Source organism: Cyprinodon tularosa, unplaced genomic scaffold, assembly GCF_016077235.1.
Source record: "Cyprinodon tularosa strain WSP-4 unplaced genomic scaffold, ASM1607723v1 ctg37, whole genome shotgun sequence".
In the NCBI taxonomy this organism is placed as follows: Eukaryota; Metazoa; Chordata; class Actinopteri; order Cyprinodontiformes; family Cyprinodontidae; genus Cyprinodon; species Cyprinodon tularosa.
The window spans coordinates 2,669,976-2,687,110 of NW_024039085.1; the positions used below are offsets into that span (position 1 = coordinate 2,669,976).

Genomic DNA, 17,135 nt, shown 5'->3' on the forward strand with positions numbered 1-17,135 from the left:
TCAACAACCCCACCTGCCCCAACAGCAGGCAGAGCAGGTAAAGAGTCTTGCCCAGAAACACAACTAAGATGGGTCTCAAACCACTGCCCACTGGTTACATAACAAACCGTTACTTCCTGACCCACTGGTGTCACGTGGAGATCTAAAGAGAGGAAAATTTATAGTATAGAGCTATAAATAGAGTATAGAGCTATCTACACAGCTCCTTGCAAGGCTAAATTAAACTTTTCAGCACTCCTAGAGACTCCTAGTACATAAAAATGTATTTGGGAGCAAAAAGTAAATTTTGCATGATGTGTCTCATTTCAAATCACTTATGCCGTAGAAAAAAAAATCCTTTTCTTACCGAAACACCTGGTCTTCCTGGCTCACCCTTGTATCCATCAGCTCCGCGTGTCCCCTGGAGAAATAAGCACATAAATCTGACTTTACTTTTCCACCAAATCACTGATTAGGTATACTAACAAAATACTGATTTACCTTCAGTCCTGGTTGACCAGGAATCCCAGGAATTCCTCTAAGACCAGGAGTACCCTTTTTAAGGCAGGAAACAATTATTTATATTACTACAAATATTTATATGATTTTATTTGTGAGTTACAAAGTTAAACTTTGGTCTCATCCGACATTACACATCACGCTTAAAACACTATACCTACTGCAAAAGATGGTAATAGCACCATCATGTTCAAAATAAATAAATCATGTCACAGGCTCTGTCCTGTTTGTAGGTCAACAGATCAGAGGACTGTGGTCCTGACGAACAGCTATAGCTACAATAGAGTGGTTTAGATCAGCGGTCCCCAACCACCGGGCCGCGGACTGGTACCGGTCCGTGGGTCATTTGGTACCGGGGCGCACAAAAAACAGTATATATATATATATATATATATATATATATATATATATATAGTATATATAGTATATATAACAGTATATATATATATATATATATATATATATATACAATTTAGCGACAATCAGAGTCTGAGTGATGTTTTATTTTGAAAAATATAAAAAATTGCGGTATTCTCTCCCAATTACATCAGTCGGTGCATCTGTGCCTCTTGACACAGGTTAATTCAGTTCAAGACTCATCCTATCTATGTATAACATCCTATCTTTGTGAAGCGGGATTTTCTGTGGTTACAGCGACCAAAACAAAGCGGACATCAGGAGCACACTTCGTCTGTCATTCTCTCTAATTACGCCTAGATGGGACCGGCTTGTTGTTTTATTTTTTTTGCTGTTTGTATTTGATTTTATGCCAGTCGTATCATTTTACTTGATCGTAACCCCCCCCTCCCCCCAGGGATTTATGGTTATACCAACTGTTACCTCATAGGGGCTAAATATGTATCACACATTAACTTATCAGCTGAAAACTTATAGTTATAGTTATAGTATACTATAACTAACAGTTATAGTATATTGCAAAGCAGAACATGCTGTTTACTGTACAAGTAAATAAAATATGGTGCTATACTAAAAGAAGAAAAAAAATACATTAACGCTGCAGATCTTTTCATATTTCTGTTTCTGGTATAACTTTTACCAGTATTTGCTGTATATTTATATAATTATTATTGTAGTACTCACAGGCTTACCATCAGCACCAGCAGCTCCAGGCTGACCAGGCATACCAGTGCTTCCCTTTTCCCCCTAAAAGGTGTATAGAGGTGCTTCAGTCATTTTTACTAAAATCCTTATCTTTTATTGAACAATCTTCACATACAATGGAATAATTACAAACATCCTTGGTGGCAGCATGTTTCTGTTTGCACTGCTGTTTATTTATCCATTAATTGCTGAGAAAGCTGGTTTGTCTAAAGCAACATGTACTGTTTGGAGCCATATGTAACATCTGCAAGCCAGCAATGCTCCCAGCACTTGGACCTATTCGTAATTGTTGTAAAAGCACACTCGGTGACCTTATAAACAGAAAAAAGCTGCTTCAAACCATGTATCGAAGGTTTTAATTAACAAGTTTGTTTTTTCTTGGCCATGTCGATATCCGAGGACCTTGTGAAAGAGTGGTTACTTGTGTAATTTGAGTTTCTTCAGCAAGCGCAAACATGCAGGCTTTATTCCATGCTGTCTGTGATTCTAATTTTTAAGCATTGATGTTTGTTTTTTTTAAACAAGTTCTGTGGATGTTGGCAAATTATAAAGTACAAAATTATAAAGTCTGGTTTGAAAACACAGACTTTAAGTTATTCCCAGTGGCCAACTTCTGTTTGCTTAACTGGTGGAAACTGTTTAGCCATTAAAGTACTTGGACCTCCCAAACTGTTCTGCATCTGATAAGTGCACTGAATACAACTATGCAATTTGACCTATTTGGAAACTAGTAGGGCTTGCTGTATAATTTGATCAGGATTTAGACATATCTTCCAGTTTAACGCAATGACACCAAGTGTAGATTCTGAGGATAACAGAAATTGATACCTGTTTTTATATTGCAATGCTACATTTTAATTAACATTAACTTATAAATTGAATATTTCTCATAATTTCCCCAGAAATCTGCTACACTTCAAAGTCTTCTTTCTCATTCAATTTTTGCAAGCTTTATTTTTATCACATGGAAATCTCTGATTTTAAATGTTAATAGTGTAATTTAGTGTTGAAACATTTGCATGTTAAACAACTAAGCATGTCAAAAGAGAAAAGGAGCAGAAAAAGAGAAAAAAAGAGAAAACTTACTGTTGTCCCTGGTGGTCCGGGAGGTCCGGGAGGACAGGCACAAGGTTCTTGTGTTGGTTCAACATAAGGAGGACTGTTGGAGCACTGTAACAGTTAAAGGAAATATCTATGACAACATTCATTCTACAAGATGTTACAGAACATTCTCAATCTTATATGGAAATATTTCAATCTAATCAACCCATCTTTACAAACCTACCTTACCGTACATGAAAACCTAATCACACCTCGTTAGGTGAAGCATTACCTTTGGTTAACCTTCATTTTTGGGAGAAATAAATAAATGCATATATAAATACACACACACACACACACATATATACAGTATATATATATATATATATATATATATATATATATATATATATATATATATATATATATATATATATATATATATATATGTATATATATATATATATATATATATATATATATATATATATATGTATATATATATATGTGTATATATATATATGTGTGTGTGTGTGTTTATATATATCATTAATTATACATGGTTATTAGTTCAATTCTACTAGCTTTACCCTGACCTGGGGCTCTCATTTATCAAATCTGCAGAGGTCACTTTCTATGCAAGGATGCAAACTATACTAAACAAAACTTGACATTAAAACCTGCCAGTGAGGTCACATCCATTGTTAAACACTTTTTTCCTGCAAAACTGTAGGTTAATCCAAAAAGCTGAAAAGCACACTTAAAGCCACAGCGGAAGTGCATTCACAGTCGCCATAATACGTGCTTATTATATTTTTTCTTCACTGTACTGTGTATGACACATGTAAATGTAAACACCTTATGTTTTGGGGTTTTATAACAGACAGCTTTATCATTTCACTACATTAGTGTATTTTTTTGTTCTTTGAAGTTTTTTACCTGATGCAAATACCACCTAGATAACTATCAAACTAGAAACTGATTGGAGCTACAGTAAGTGATTTTGTCTATATTTAGCAGATACTGTATGTGAAAACTCTCATGCAAAGATTATTGCGCTCATTATGGCAACAAAGGAGGTAATATGACAGATGACTGCAAGAGAAAGTCTGTTTGCATGTGAATAGTAGATTAATGGGAAAAAAGTCATATGAACAGGCCTGCATAAATTATTGCAGCATGACTACAGGCAATTTTTATGCAAATAAAACAAAAAAAACACCTTTTACTAAACTTAACAATTGTGGATTCTTTATAAACAAACCAAGCTGAACATTAATAGATACCCAAAATAAAAGAAGAGAAAAAGAAATATTTTGGGTCAAGCAGGCATTGGGAGGAGAGGTGAATCCAGCTGCTTGGAGGTTAATCCCACTGTAACAGTGGATTGTTTTCTGTAAGTGGAGGAGGTGGATAGGAGCTACAAAGTCAGCTTTTTCAGTTAATATGATTAATATTTAATGTTTAACTATATCTTTTGTTATTTTCATTGCACCATAAATAATATTAATTGCACTATAAATAATATTCACCATTGCTTTTATTTTTTTAATGGTTATTACAATTAATACTTTACCAATTAACAATTAACACTTTACCAATTTATATGGAGCATATCAAAACCTGTTTGTACTTCTTATTCCATTGCACTTACTCTTTGCAAAACACACATAACATGGTCACTAACTGCACTTATTGTTATATATTTATTTCATTCTTATTAGGATTCTTTGAAGATCAGTTTCTAAAGGAGAATTTCTGGGCGTTAGTTCACAATCTAAGTTTGATTTGGGTTATGCAGTACTTCAATGTTTATAGGCACATTGGACCTGTGACTAGGTAAAAAAAATAGTGAATGTTGTTGGAGTGCCCTATTCAAAGTCCTGACTTAAATCTGATGAAGATGCTGTAACATGACCTTAAACAGGCCAGTCATCCTCCAAACTCTTTATCTCTGCCAATAACATCACAACCAGGGGCAGATATTCTTCTACATAGAGTCAGGTTACTTTGGATTGCTCTTTAATGAATAAGATCATTATATGAAAACTGCATTTTGGTGTTTGTTCAGCTATCCTTAGTTTAATGAAAAACTCTGTCAAAAACATCTGAAACATTTAACTCATAAAAGGCAAAGCAGAGGACTCTTTTTTGTTCACAGTACTGCAAGTAGACTAGAGATGATAGAAAACATGCCGACGAGACAAAACAAAACAGTGTTCATTAATGGCAATCCTTTTTGCAATCTGTGGCATCCTCGTTCCAAAACTTGTCTTTACGTTTTCTTCTTTGTAACATCTCTACATTAAAAGGATAATCTGAGAATCGTTGTGGATGTAGAAGTTTGAATCCAACATAAAAACAGGCAAAATCAAGTTACAGCCAAAAGCCAATAACATTGTATATACAGAATGCAACATGTTTGACTCTGAGCCATGAGTCTTCCTTCTACAAATAGATGCCTGTCCACCAGATGTGACTTTAGAAGTAAGCAGCGAGTTTGTAACTTTCTTATAAAGAATGTCAGTACCCTGCAGTGATGAAATATAAAGTAAGTAAGCTCCATGCTGAGAAAAGTAGTACAGCTTGGGAATTTAGCACATCCCGAGATGCTTTGCCATCCCTGTGGGCCCTCTACACCAAAGGGAGAAAAAAAAGGTCGGAGAAGGTCACAGGTAAGGAAAGTTGTACTCACAACTCCTGGTATTTCACACGCAGTCTCTCTCATGTTCTGCGCAGGGTCACAGTAAATGCGAAGTTTCTGAATTTCAAACTAAACATAAAGGAAAATGTAAAGAAAAAAACTGTGTCAAATAAAGAATGTTTACTGTTGAGGATTAAAAAAAAAAGCAAAATAAGCTGATTTTAACAGGAAGTGATTGTGTAACTTTAGGCTGAGTTTTATCCATTCACGGCCACCAGTGAATTTAACTTACCATTTTACAAGAAAAAAGAGAAAAAAATAAGTGCCCTCACTGGGCACTGGGTTGCTCCATGTTGCCAGACCTCCCTAGATGTTCAAGCAGCATTACACTTTTCTTCCATGATTTGGTATTGGACGATGCTGGTGGTAAAAGGGCTCCAGCAAATCTGTTTCATATTAGCCTCATGTGAACAGAAACATGATCCTCGGGCAAGATTTGGATCTTTTCTAGCCTCATAAAAAACACACGGCTGTCTAATTACTGATGTAAATCAGCCTGATATAAAACAACGGTAGTTGTGCAACAGATAAGACTGACTAGTCACACTGAAACACAAGGTCTCTGTTTGCCAATGTTATGTGGATCCAAAGGATGCCTAATGTATAAAAAAAATATGTCTAATAATGGAAGGATTAAATGACTATTTTACTTTGCTAAAACTCTCCTTATGGATTTACATTCATGATGTCAAATGGCTTGATTCAGTCCTATTCATCATTTACCACAACTTTAAGTGTCAGAATTAGGTCAATCTTAAACAGTTTACTCCTGTGATGCAGTAAATATACACTTACTGCAACTAAGCAAATTGCTGTGTGCTGCTCTGTAAACAGTCAAAAAACATTTTTGGGATATATATTGTTAAATGATATTAATGAAACAGCTCATTCAGTACAAAGAGGTTGCAGACAAAACATTAGATTAGCAATCAGTAACAAAAAGTAATCAATTTAAAAGTGATGAGGATACCCTTACCGGTACAGTTGCTTCCTTATTTACATATTTTCCAACTTGGGTTTTTCCATTGATGAAAATCCCAACAGAGGGCTCAAGTGGTTGTGTTTCAATTTCCATGTTGTCAACATAAAGAGTTACATCCTCTTCAGTTACCAGTAGCCGCAGCTGGTGCCATTTTTCATCAAACAGCATCTTTTATCAGACAAAACAAACAGACAGCAGTTAGTTTACCGGCTGGTTGTGACAACCTGATAGATAGATAAATAAAAGCAGCACACATTGATCTAATGCTACTGAGAAACCAAGGTACTCATGGCAAGCTGAGTTTCGTTGCTATATGACGTCTTTAAAGGCAGAATTAAACAGATTAGGTTAAAAATGGTATTACTTATATTACAAATTCCCATATATTTGGATAAATCAATCATTTAGAGAGCTTCAAGAGAAAGTGAAACCAGTAAATAACATCCCTCCCTCTCTCTGTACACACAGCCTTACCCTAACCATCTTGGGGTGCCCGAGGAGCAGTGTGGGGTTAAGGATCTTTGCGCGGGGACCCAGAGTGGCAGTCTGTGGTAGTTGGGCTCTAACTCAGAACCTCAGGATTCCAAGCCCTTTGTCCTAAACACTTAGTCACCACTCCCTGCATATATATAGCCATGCCAGTCTGTTTTAGGGCAAAGCACAGACATACAACCATTCGCACACAGTCACACCTAAGGACAATATATAGTTTTTGGACTGTGTAAGGATTTATACTACATAGAGAACTACAAACTCCGTTCAAAAAGAAAGACCTAATATATATATATATATATATATATATATATATAAATATATATATATATATATATATATATACATTATATACTGTCAAAAAGTATATAATGTAGATTATGCCCATACAAATGAATTCCACCATTTCACGAGGCTCCTTTATAACATCACTTTGTTAATATAGAAATACAGGTCTGATGTTATCTAGAATATAGTTATCACTTACACTTTGTTAAGGTTTAAATTCTTTAAATCCTTAAAAAGCATGGGTTATAATAAAAAAAAGGTGTGAGACTTTATCAAGTCTGTATGGGGTCAAACAGGTCCATAAGATAATGGAACTTCCAGTGAATAAAAACAGATTAAAATGTCAACACTTGCATACAGCATTACAAATGTGATAGTTACTTTTATGAATGTAATACATGCACTCATAGAAAGGAGGTCTTCAAGCCAAGCTCTTAAAGAGTCTCAGAGTGTAGAGATTTTAGATACATTGCCACAAAAGTTGGTTTACTTTGCATTCAGACCCAAGGCCACAAAAAACTAACAGACCAAGAGGATTTTATTTGGAGACTTCGCTGTTTTGTGATGGCAAGTTGTTGATTTTGTGGCCAGCTACAGCATCACTAAAGCCACACACAATCAACATGTGTAAAATGTGTAAAATGCAAATTATTTCCTCTACCTATGTTTTTATCTTTTCTACAGCTTTAGGTCAATAAAGTGTAACATACACTATAGTAACCATGAATTGTATTATGTGTCAACTGGAACTGCACAGCCAAGAAAATTTCTAAGAAATTAGCAAAAACAAAAAACAATGGAGTAACTTTTTACTTTACGCAAAGTAAAGTCATTGCATGAATGTGAACAAAAGAAATCGTTTTTTGTTCTTAAAGCTTCCTACGATGTACTATACAGTATATATAAAATATCTTGGCAGAGAGAGGAACACAACACATAGATAAGCGACCCTTTTAAGTGCTCTTCATCAATGTCAACTATACAAAAGCAGAATAAACACATTTTTTATCACAGCAACTTTAGCTTTGTATGTGTTGTCTGTCAGCACAAAATACTGTATCTAGTGACATCTGCAGTTATCAAGAGAAGCATTTACTGCTCTTTCCAGACTTTTCTCTACCATGATCGTACCTATGGAGAATAATTAAGTGGAGCAGCAATTTATACTTTAAAACTATTGGAGCAACAAATGAAGAGCATGTAAACTGCATCTGCTCTCTGATTGTTTGATTGTTTCATGAGTCTGAAGTTGCTCTTCAGGATCAGAAAACTTGTGAAACAACTACCTGTAGACATAATAATTAAAGGCTCGATGATTGGAATCATAGGGTACTTTTAAACATGCATTTATGGCATCTCTTGACTTTAGTTTAATGAAAGGTCCACCAATATAGGGGTGATTTAGGGTTAATTAACCCTTGTAAAGGTGAGTTCGCAGTGACCCAAGGTATATATCTTGGCTTCCTTACAAAAATAGCATTATACTATTTGGTGTTAATAACTGAACATACTGTAACTAAACTGTGTCGAATCTTAGTTTTTTTTTAAACTATAAAAACTGAATTTAACTCTGTCTATCTGATTGGATTGACTTGATTATACTCATTCTTCTAGTGTAAAAATAACATTATTCTATTTTACACATCCACTGTAATGCTTGTCAAGTAAAAAAAACCTAAAGACATGCTTTATTTAAATAACATTTTTAATGTGAAACAGAGCTGTCAGGTTGTGCAGAGGTTTTTAGAACACCCAACTGCAGTGACAGAAGCTGAGGCGGTTTATTGCATTTAATTTAATAAGGAGTAGTGGCAACAGAAGCATAAATCCAAAAATAACTGATCAAGGAACCAGAACAAAGTGGGCCAAAGTGGGTTAAGGAGGGAATGAAAAGAATCCAGGCCTGAGTAACTCTAGAGGAGGAGAATAAATGCTAAACAGAGCAAAAAAAATTGAGAAATCAACTAACTGGAAGCAGGTGTGGACAGAAGGAACTAGAAGGGAGCTAGGAGAAGGAGACTGACACAAGGGGGCAACAGAGAGTAAACCAGAAATAAATAAGACCTCAAATACAACCAGAAATCAACTAGAAGAACACAAAATAGAAAGGAAAAAAATGACCTAGAAAACACAGAAACACATGAATAAAAGTGTAACTGAAAACTCCAAAGGAAAACTTAAACAGAACCAAAAAGTACAGAATCATGACAAGAGCCAACACTAATGAGTAAGCATATATTCTCTGACAACAAGGAGTTCCTAAAGACACATGGAGTAAACAGCTTTTATCATTTTAGACTTTCTCATGCATTTAAATCTAACCAAAAAACACATTTCAGAGGAAGCTTACCCTTGCTGTCTGCTGTGAAAATTTAACAGTTTGAATTCCGCTTGGTGCATTGCTGGTTGTCGTGAACATGACAGTATTATCTAAACCATCAAGAGTGACTGCCATCTGAGGCTCTCCGTCAAGGGTCTGTATTCTCCACAGGTCCCACTTCTCTGTGACTACAGATCCTTTATACCTCAATGTAGCCACAAACACATATGATGGGGGGAGACCATCAGGAAAAAGGCTCCTGTGTAACCAGAAAGAGAATGAAGTTTATTGTTAAATTTACCAAAGTTGGAAAAGGGACTTAGAGTGTTACTGTGATTACCTTGTAGCCTCACTCAAGTCAACAGCAGATGTGACTTCATATGCCTTATTAACAAAAAGAGATCCTTGTGTCTTTTTTGCTTTTTTAGCCAAATTTAAATTTAAGAGAATATCAAAGCCCTTCTCATCCCGTGAATCTGTTGGAATTTTTGCTGGACAAACAGTTTCTGTAACAAGAAAAACCTATTAAATGATAAAGAACTAATGTGAAAATGGATTGGAATCAGCTAACCAGGAGCTTCTTACCTTCACATAGTTTCTGGCGTATGACCTGTATAATCCTGGAAATTGCTTTATAGTCCTCAACAGAGAACACATACGTTGAAGAAGGTTTGTTTGCAATGTCCCTCAACTCATCCTGCTCTGTCTCGGGTCCAACTCCAATTGCAAAGAGAATCACCCCTTTTTTTCTTGCTGCCTCAGCTGCTTTCAGGACCTCATCTTGAGATTTCCCATCTGTGAGGACAACAGCAATTCTCGAAATTCCTGCTGGACCCCGTTCAGAAAGTCCAAACAACTTATCAGTTGCAAACTTGATGGCTGTCCCTGTCCTTGTGTTTCCTCCCATGTACTCTATATTCTCCATCGCTCTGATGAGGTCTTTCTTTGAGGAGAACTTCCCCAGAGGTATTTCTAAAACTGGGTCATCACTATACTGGACCACACCAACCTGAGTAAACTTCTGTCCAATGTTGAAGCTGGTTGTTATGTTGACAAGCCATCCCTTTACAATTTCAAAGTTGATATCTACAACGCTCCATGAGCCATCTAAAATGAAGACTAGATCAGATGGTGCGGTCCGGCAGCCTAACAAAAGAAGGAGAACAGGACAAAATAAAAACATGTGGCATCAAAATGTCTACTTACCTTATTTAAGGGACATGGCTAAGTATATCTTGATGCAACAGAAATAAAGTAGAAGTTCACTTACTTCTTAAGTCTTCATTTTGAGCTGCACTGATCAAAGATAGAAGCACAAAGCTCAGGCAACTTAGGATCCAGTTCATGGAAGATACTTTGTAAACCATCATACAGCTGTCTTGATTTTTTCAACAGGGAACCTACAGGAATAAAAAAATCAAGACTTATTTTTAAGAAATGTATGACTTGACATATACTAGATTAGTTTGAGTTTGAAAGGATTATGAGTTTGAAAGGAAAGACATTAGACATGTCACTTTTAAGTGGGTAGTATCAGGGACAACTTGATCCCATTCTAGGGATCCGCCCAAACTTCCAGATCATTGCATTTGTGAATGACCAGTATAAAAAACAATTAGAGACTCAATTTGTGATACATGTCAGTCATCTGTTTACAACGATTGGCCAATTTTTAACCAGCAGTTGTGATGCTCACAGTTTCCAAAAGTGTAGTATAGTTTGGGGACGTTATTCTCCAAATCTAATCTGGGTTTTTTATCTTAACTTTAGTTCCTTCCTCTAAACATGTACACAACACCTTCTGATCAGCTAGAATGTACTAACATTTACAAGTGAGCGGAAAACAATGCTATACCATTATGCACCTCAGGAGGCTGCATAAAACCCAAAAGCAATATAAACCGTAAGGGGTATTATGGGATTGCAGAACAAGCATGCTGTGCTGACAAAGTAAAGATTTCTCTATGAGCACCATGAGCAGATAGCCAAAGCATCCTGTACGATCCTGAATGTATTCTGAGATATATTTTGGTCTGTATAATTTGATAATATGAAAATCACACAGAACAAATTGGCTGCATTTAAAGCACTAAATACATTTAACAAAGAACGGGTCTCATTCAATGAAGGGGGAGAACAGCTTTTTTCAGTGAGTTCTCCCATCATGAATTTCTAGAACCTTACTGAAATATGCTGCAAGCTGAATAATTTAGAATTCGTATCAAAACATAGAATAAAGGTGCCTGTAAAAGCCTCGCTATAACAAGTCATATTAAAATCCATTATCACTGCCTTGCATATAGAGCTTAGTAAAAACACTGCAAAAACATCTTCTCTTGTGTTTCTTTTTGGTTCAATCATAATTCTAATACTGAAACTCCTGTTAAATCAGTTTAACAACAAAAAGTTTTATATGTAATTGTTTATTCATACTCATGGTGTAAGAACCACATTTCAAGCCAGGCATGGTGGTGTGTTTAGGAAATACATTAAAGGAACTTAAGTTGCAGACAAGAAAGAGGAGCTTAGTAGTGAAGAGTTGGCTTAACATATCGAGGAGAATCCTATAAGCCAAACATGGTTCCCTGAGACAGGCTTGGGTAGACGACAGGCAGGCAGCAAGCCATGGGCAAGTAAATCCAAAAGAAAAGGCCAGGTCAAAGTCTAAACAACAGTCAAGGAATTGCCCAGAAAGGGCAACAGAGTGCAGAGCAAGCCACCAGCTGACAGTAGAAGACCAGGATAGGAGGGCAGATTAACAGGAGCAGAGGATTTTCCTGATTGAGTAATTGGGAAAGGTCTAGTCCATGGTCCTGATTAGTTAGTGATGCAGGAGCAGACAATACAAACAGCCAGGCCAAAGGATGACACATAGGCATTTAGAGCAATAAAAAAAGTCAAACACTGTCCTTCACATAATCCCAAACCTTGTTGTAAAGGATATTTTTTCCGTGTGCCATATTCTATGTTCTGTTCCATCCTTAAATGGCATGTACTTATATAGCACCTTTATTCAAGTTAGGAGACTTGACCAAAGCGCTTTACACTACATTCATTCACCCATTCACACACACATTCACACACTGATGGTGGCAAGCTACATTGTAGCCACAGCTGCCCTGGGGCTCACTGACAGAAGCGAGGCTGCCGTACACTGGCGCCACCGGGCCCTCTGACCACCATCAGTAGACAATGCAGGTGAAGTGTCTTGCCTAAGGACACAAGTCGGGGCTTGAACCGTCAACCCTTCGATTACAGGGCAAACTCCTCCATCCAACGCCACTGAAAATGTATTAGATAATCTCATCTCAAGTGTCCTCGAAATATTTAGTCAGTCTTTAGTTGTTGAGATTAAGTCTCTATCTCACTGTTCTCACAGCTTTATTATGACTTTTCAGAAACCTTAGTAGCTTTTATCCTCTATGTTCTCACATTTCTTCAGGATCTATTACATTCACACTAAACCGTATCTTCCCAGGCTCTGTTCAGCATGCCTCTAGCATAATTTACCACAAACTCATATGGCACTGCCTGCATTCAAACTAACAGCTCATAATCTCATTCAAGAGTATCAGCTGTTTCCTGAAATCACTGTATTTCTTTTGCCCAGATGCAATACATTGCTATAAGAAAACGTCACCCCTACACTTTACTTGTTGGATCTGGCCTTAGGAATTGAATAGTTATCAATTGCAGTTTGCAGTAAGGTTTTCATTTTTCTATTAAGACATCAGTTTCGAAATGTTGGCTTTGAAACATTTTCTGCTTATAATTCCGCACTGTTTTTCATCATTTCGATCATATATTCTTTGAAGTAAATTAATGGCTTGCACTGAAGACTCACAAGAGAAAAAAATTGTAATGTTTGATGTTGTTTCACCCATCCATATAAACCCTATGCATATTGCTAAGTTCTTTGAGTGGCCTGGCTTCATCCTTAAGTCAAAAACTTATTATATAGGGGCAGAATAAGGTTATGCTCCTACTTATGCCACTGTCAACTTTGGAATTTCATTTAGAACAGAAATCATAAAAGTCAGTGAGTAATGAGTCTAGTTTTACCATCCCGCAATCTTGCAACCAAATTATTGAGGTTGATTTTATGTGAAAAATAATTATGTCTGTAAATAATAATGCTCCTGCCAAATCCATGAGTCAGAGAGTAAACCCCTTTAATCCATTTCTTCATTTTTAGATCTTATTAACATACTTTGAAATAAAAGGTATTCAGGTAAAGAGTGACCTCTGGCTACAGAAAGTCTCTGAATTCAGGACATACTAAGTATGTTAAGACAATGGATAGAAAAATCAACAGGTAACCATACAAACTGTATTAAACAAATAATTTAAAATCATCAACATTGCCAACCATTAAAGAGTTATTGGATAATTTGTCATAATTACAGATCAACCTGAAAATGTGTGTTTTGCTTAGGACTTCGTAAAATATTAGGGTCAGACCCAAAGGGTCGTCTTAAAATTCAGGCAGACACCTAAGTAAATAATTTTACTACCAGAGTTGGCCCCAATATTTTATAAGTCTGACTCATGACTTGCCTCAAATCACTTGATGTTAAAATAAAAATAAATGACTTTCAAGTAAAACATTACACATGGCACAAAGCAGTGTGGACAGCATATTAAAAATAAAACATTTTATGTATATGATTACTGAATACACTGTTATCACTAGATATGTTGCAAAGAACATGTGTAATAATAATGGAAAGTACTGTAGAGAGTCATGTCAGCTGAAAGCAATTATTCTAAAAGTTCTTTGTTTGGCAGTATATTTTATACTAGTTTCCAGTTTGTGAAACTGCTGACGTCCCTGAAAGAAAGCATTTGTAAATGAGGACCAGATACACCACACAGCATAGAACGCAGAGTAATGAATGTTACTTGGGAAAGTCAGCATCCCCTTTATCACTGCTTTAGATGATGGCACACGTATGTCTCCAGCCAACAGTGACCAGGACACAACCCTTGGCCTCCCAAAATCCTGTAAGTCCAGCCAAACTGGAGTTATTCTTCAACATGACAGCATTTTTCCACCATGTAAACCAAGTATGGAAGCAACACAGTTTGAGGGGGTGGTCAGCTGCTGTAGTTGTGTAAGTCGTTTTCCCCTGAATTTCTTTTCCCCACAGGAGACTGGAGGAGGCTGTTGGAAAACCCCCTCACTGGCATCCTCCAGTTGCTGGGATGAGTTTCTCCACAACTGACTTTCCCCAAACCAAGCGCTTCTGCTTAAGCCAGATGGAATTAATTTAATGTAAGATTCCTACTGCTGACAGTGACCAAACATATGTAGCCATGGTAAAGGGTATCATATTCCATCCAATAGTGATAATAAAAAATGCAACACTGCAGGTGCAGAATTTTAAGGCTTACAGTTAAACCATGCGCAAGGCTCTCCCTATAATTGGCAGACAAATTTATAATGCAGATTTTAACCTTAGAAAATCTATTGCACCAGCTTTCAGTAAATGCAACAACTGCTGAATTAAACAGCAACTTATTGTACATTCAGGCGTATGTGTGACACAAAACTTTAATGATTATTGTTTTCTGTGGTAGCAGTTTTGTTTTAGCTAAGGATGTAATTCAGGTAACATCAGAAAAAAATACTTTTTCGTATAAATGTTAATCTTTTTATTATGGGTGAGACCAAATTATCCCACTGACTGCAGCAGACATGAAATGTAGTTCCACTTGACACAGTAACTTTAATACAACCTTTGTAAAAGGAAAGTGCCAAGTATCGAAACTGATTTTCCTGTTATGCAACTGAGGATTTGAACTTTGTTTGGACTGCTAAAGTAACACATATCTGCAGTAAACTTGGCAAAAGGAAGATGTTTCATTCCAGAAGCAACAACTGCTGTTCAGCATGAGGAGTCCTGGCCAAGACCAAGGGGGATTTAATACTGCCAGATATGTTCAACATATCCGAACAGTGCCATGTGAAAGAATATCTTGTCGAGTTCTTGGCTTCTTTTTCTCAAACATATTTACAATTCCATGTTTTCTGTTGTATAAAATGTTAGTCTTGCACACACAGATTTCTTGTATGAAAACAAACAAACTGATACTAGTCATGCAATGACGTGTTGCAATAATCAGCATTTTTTATTTATTTTTTTGCAAAAAATAAATTAAGCAATTCCAAGAAATTCAGCAACGATGAAAAATATGCAGCTGATTCAACTCATTCCATGGTGATGGAATGAGAGAAAACATACAGAATATATTCTGTATGTCTCCTGGGAGTGTTGCAATAGCTTTGCAGAATCTAAAAAAAAAGTCTCAGTGCATCTTTTCAGTGCTGGGTATACATCTATGAAAAAAAACAAATACATCAGCCAAAATCAACACAAATGTACATGCATGGAATGGCGTTTTCTTCAATTTTAATGCACAAAATGTAATAAAAGCAGTGCTAATATTTCAAAGGAGTCTTTCTAAAGTAATGAAATAGAAAAGACTGCACAAAGAAGGTTAAACATTACCATTAATCGTCCAAACCTTTAGCTATAATCCTGGTAATTCTCTCATTGAGATCGATACTGCTCGCAGCCTTGGGTTTACAGAAACTGGACTTGGAAAGAAGTGCACATGTTTCCCAGCTGAATGAGAGCCTGCCCTTTGTAGACGTTCTCTCTGTCTCTGTTTCTGTCTGTCTTCCTATCCACCCTCGGACCCCCCTTTTGCTCCTGACTTTTACTGGCCCACAGCCACACATAATTACCGTGGGCGGAAAGAGAGGCTGATAAGGGGAGCATGAAAACAGTGAAGAAGAAAGTCCATTTTGGTCAAACTAAAAGGAAAATAATAGCAATGAATGCAGTCTTCCTCCAAAATGTTATAGTTTAAATAGTGGGTTAACATAATCGCACAATTTTTTTAAGGAGGTGAAATATCAGCTCAGCAGTCAGATTATACATTATTGAGAAATTTTGACAGCATTTCATCTTCTCTGCTCTATATTCCAACCTCTCTAAGTTCACCAGATCCCACGAAAGAGAGCAGATTATACTGGATGAATAAGGAGTGGACAAGGTGTGAAGGCGCTTCAATGAACAGCTGGAAGACATTAGAAATGCAGATGTCTGCAGCTGTAACTGTATCTGCAGGACCAGCAGATTTGAATTTAATCCTCTTGAACATGTTTTATCACGTTTGGACTCTAAGACAGCCTGTTCTGCCTTATCATATAACAACAACATTAGTGTTTGCAGAATCTTCTAAAGAATCCAAGTAAAGTTAGTGTCCAATGCACATTAACAGTGGGGGATTAGACAGTTCCAAAGAATAAAAAGAAAAAACTACAATGATAACAGAGTATTGAGCCCTAATTCCGAACATACAATTGGTAAACACCTATCTCCAAATATTATTTCCAGGTCATAGCAGAGAAAAACATTAAAATTATTTTTATTTTAGAAGCAATGTAGGCCTTTCTTTGACCAAACAAGACTGAATACCTGCTTAGACATCACGTTTCTATTATTATGGTCTGTACTGTTTTTCCATCTCTCTGAAATAAACAGATTTTACATATCTAGATTAATAGTGCAAAAGATTTTCCCTCTGTGTGAGCACGGCAGGGATTTCATGATGATGGCCCTGTTGACCCCTGAGCCTCAGCACACTCTGGCGGCTCTCAAAGGCAAATACTGGGCTAG

At 36.4% G+C, this 17,135-nt stretch overlaps 1 protein-coding gene across 2 annotated transcripts in view; it reads right to left on the minus strand.

Moving 5' to 3' along the window:
* col21a1 (collagen, type XXI, alpha 1) overlaps window positions 1-16,143 on the minus strand; it is a 29,744-nt gene extending 13,601 nt beyond the window's left edge. Inside the window, exons 1-11 of one of the 2 annotated variants that reach the window (XM_038296268.1) lie at window positions 15,960-16,143; window positions 10,718-10,847; window positions 10,033-10,593; window positions 9,788-9,953; window positions 9,478-9,706; window positions 6,342-6,515; window positions 5,357-5,434; window positions 2,707-2,790; window positions 1,600-1,662; window positions 481-534; window positions 347-400 (exon numbers count right to left, since the gene is read on the minus strand). In XM_038296268.1, the coding sequence (XP_038152196.1) occupies window positions 347-400; window positions 481-534; window positions 1,600-1,662; window positions 2,707-2,790; window positions 5,357-5,434; window positions 6,342-6,515; window positions 9,478-9,706; window positions 9,788-9,953; window positions 10,033-10,593; window positions 10,718-10,817 (1,563 nt within the window). In that variant the 5' untranslated portion in view covers window positions 10,818-10,847; window positions 15,960-16,143. The remainder of the gene's footprint in view (window positions 1-346; window positions 401-480; window positions 535-1,599; window positions 1,663-2,706; window positions 2,791-5,356; window positions 5,435-6,341; window positions 6,516-9,477; window positions 9,707-9,787; window positions 9,954-10,032; window positions 10,594-10,717; window positions 10,848-15,959) is intronic. The other variant, XM_038296269.1, reaches the window with a different exon arrangement.
* Window positions 16,144-17,135: the final 992 nt, after the last annotated feature.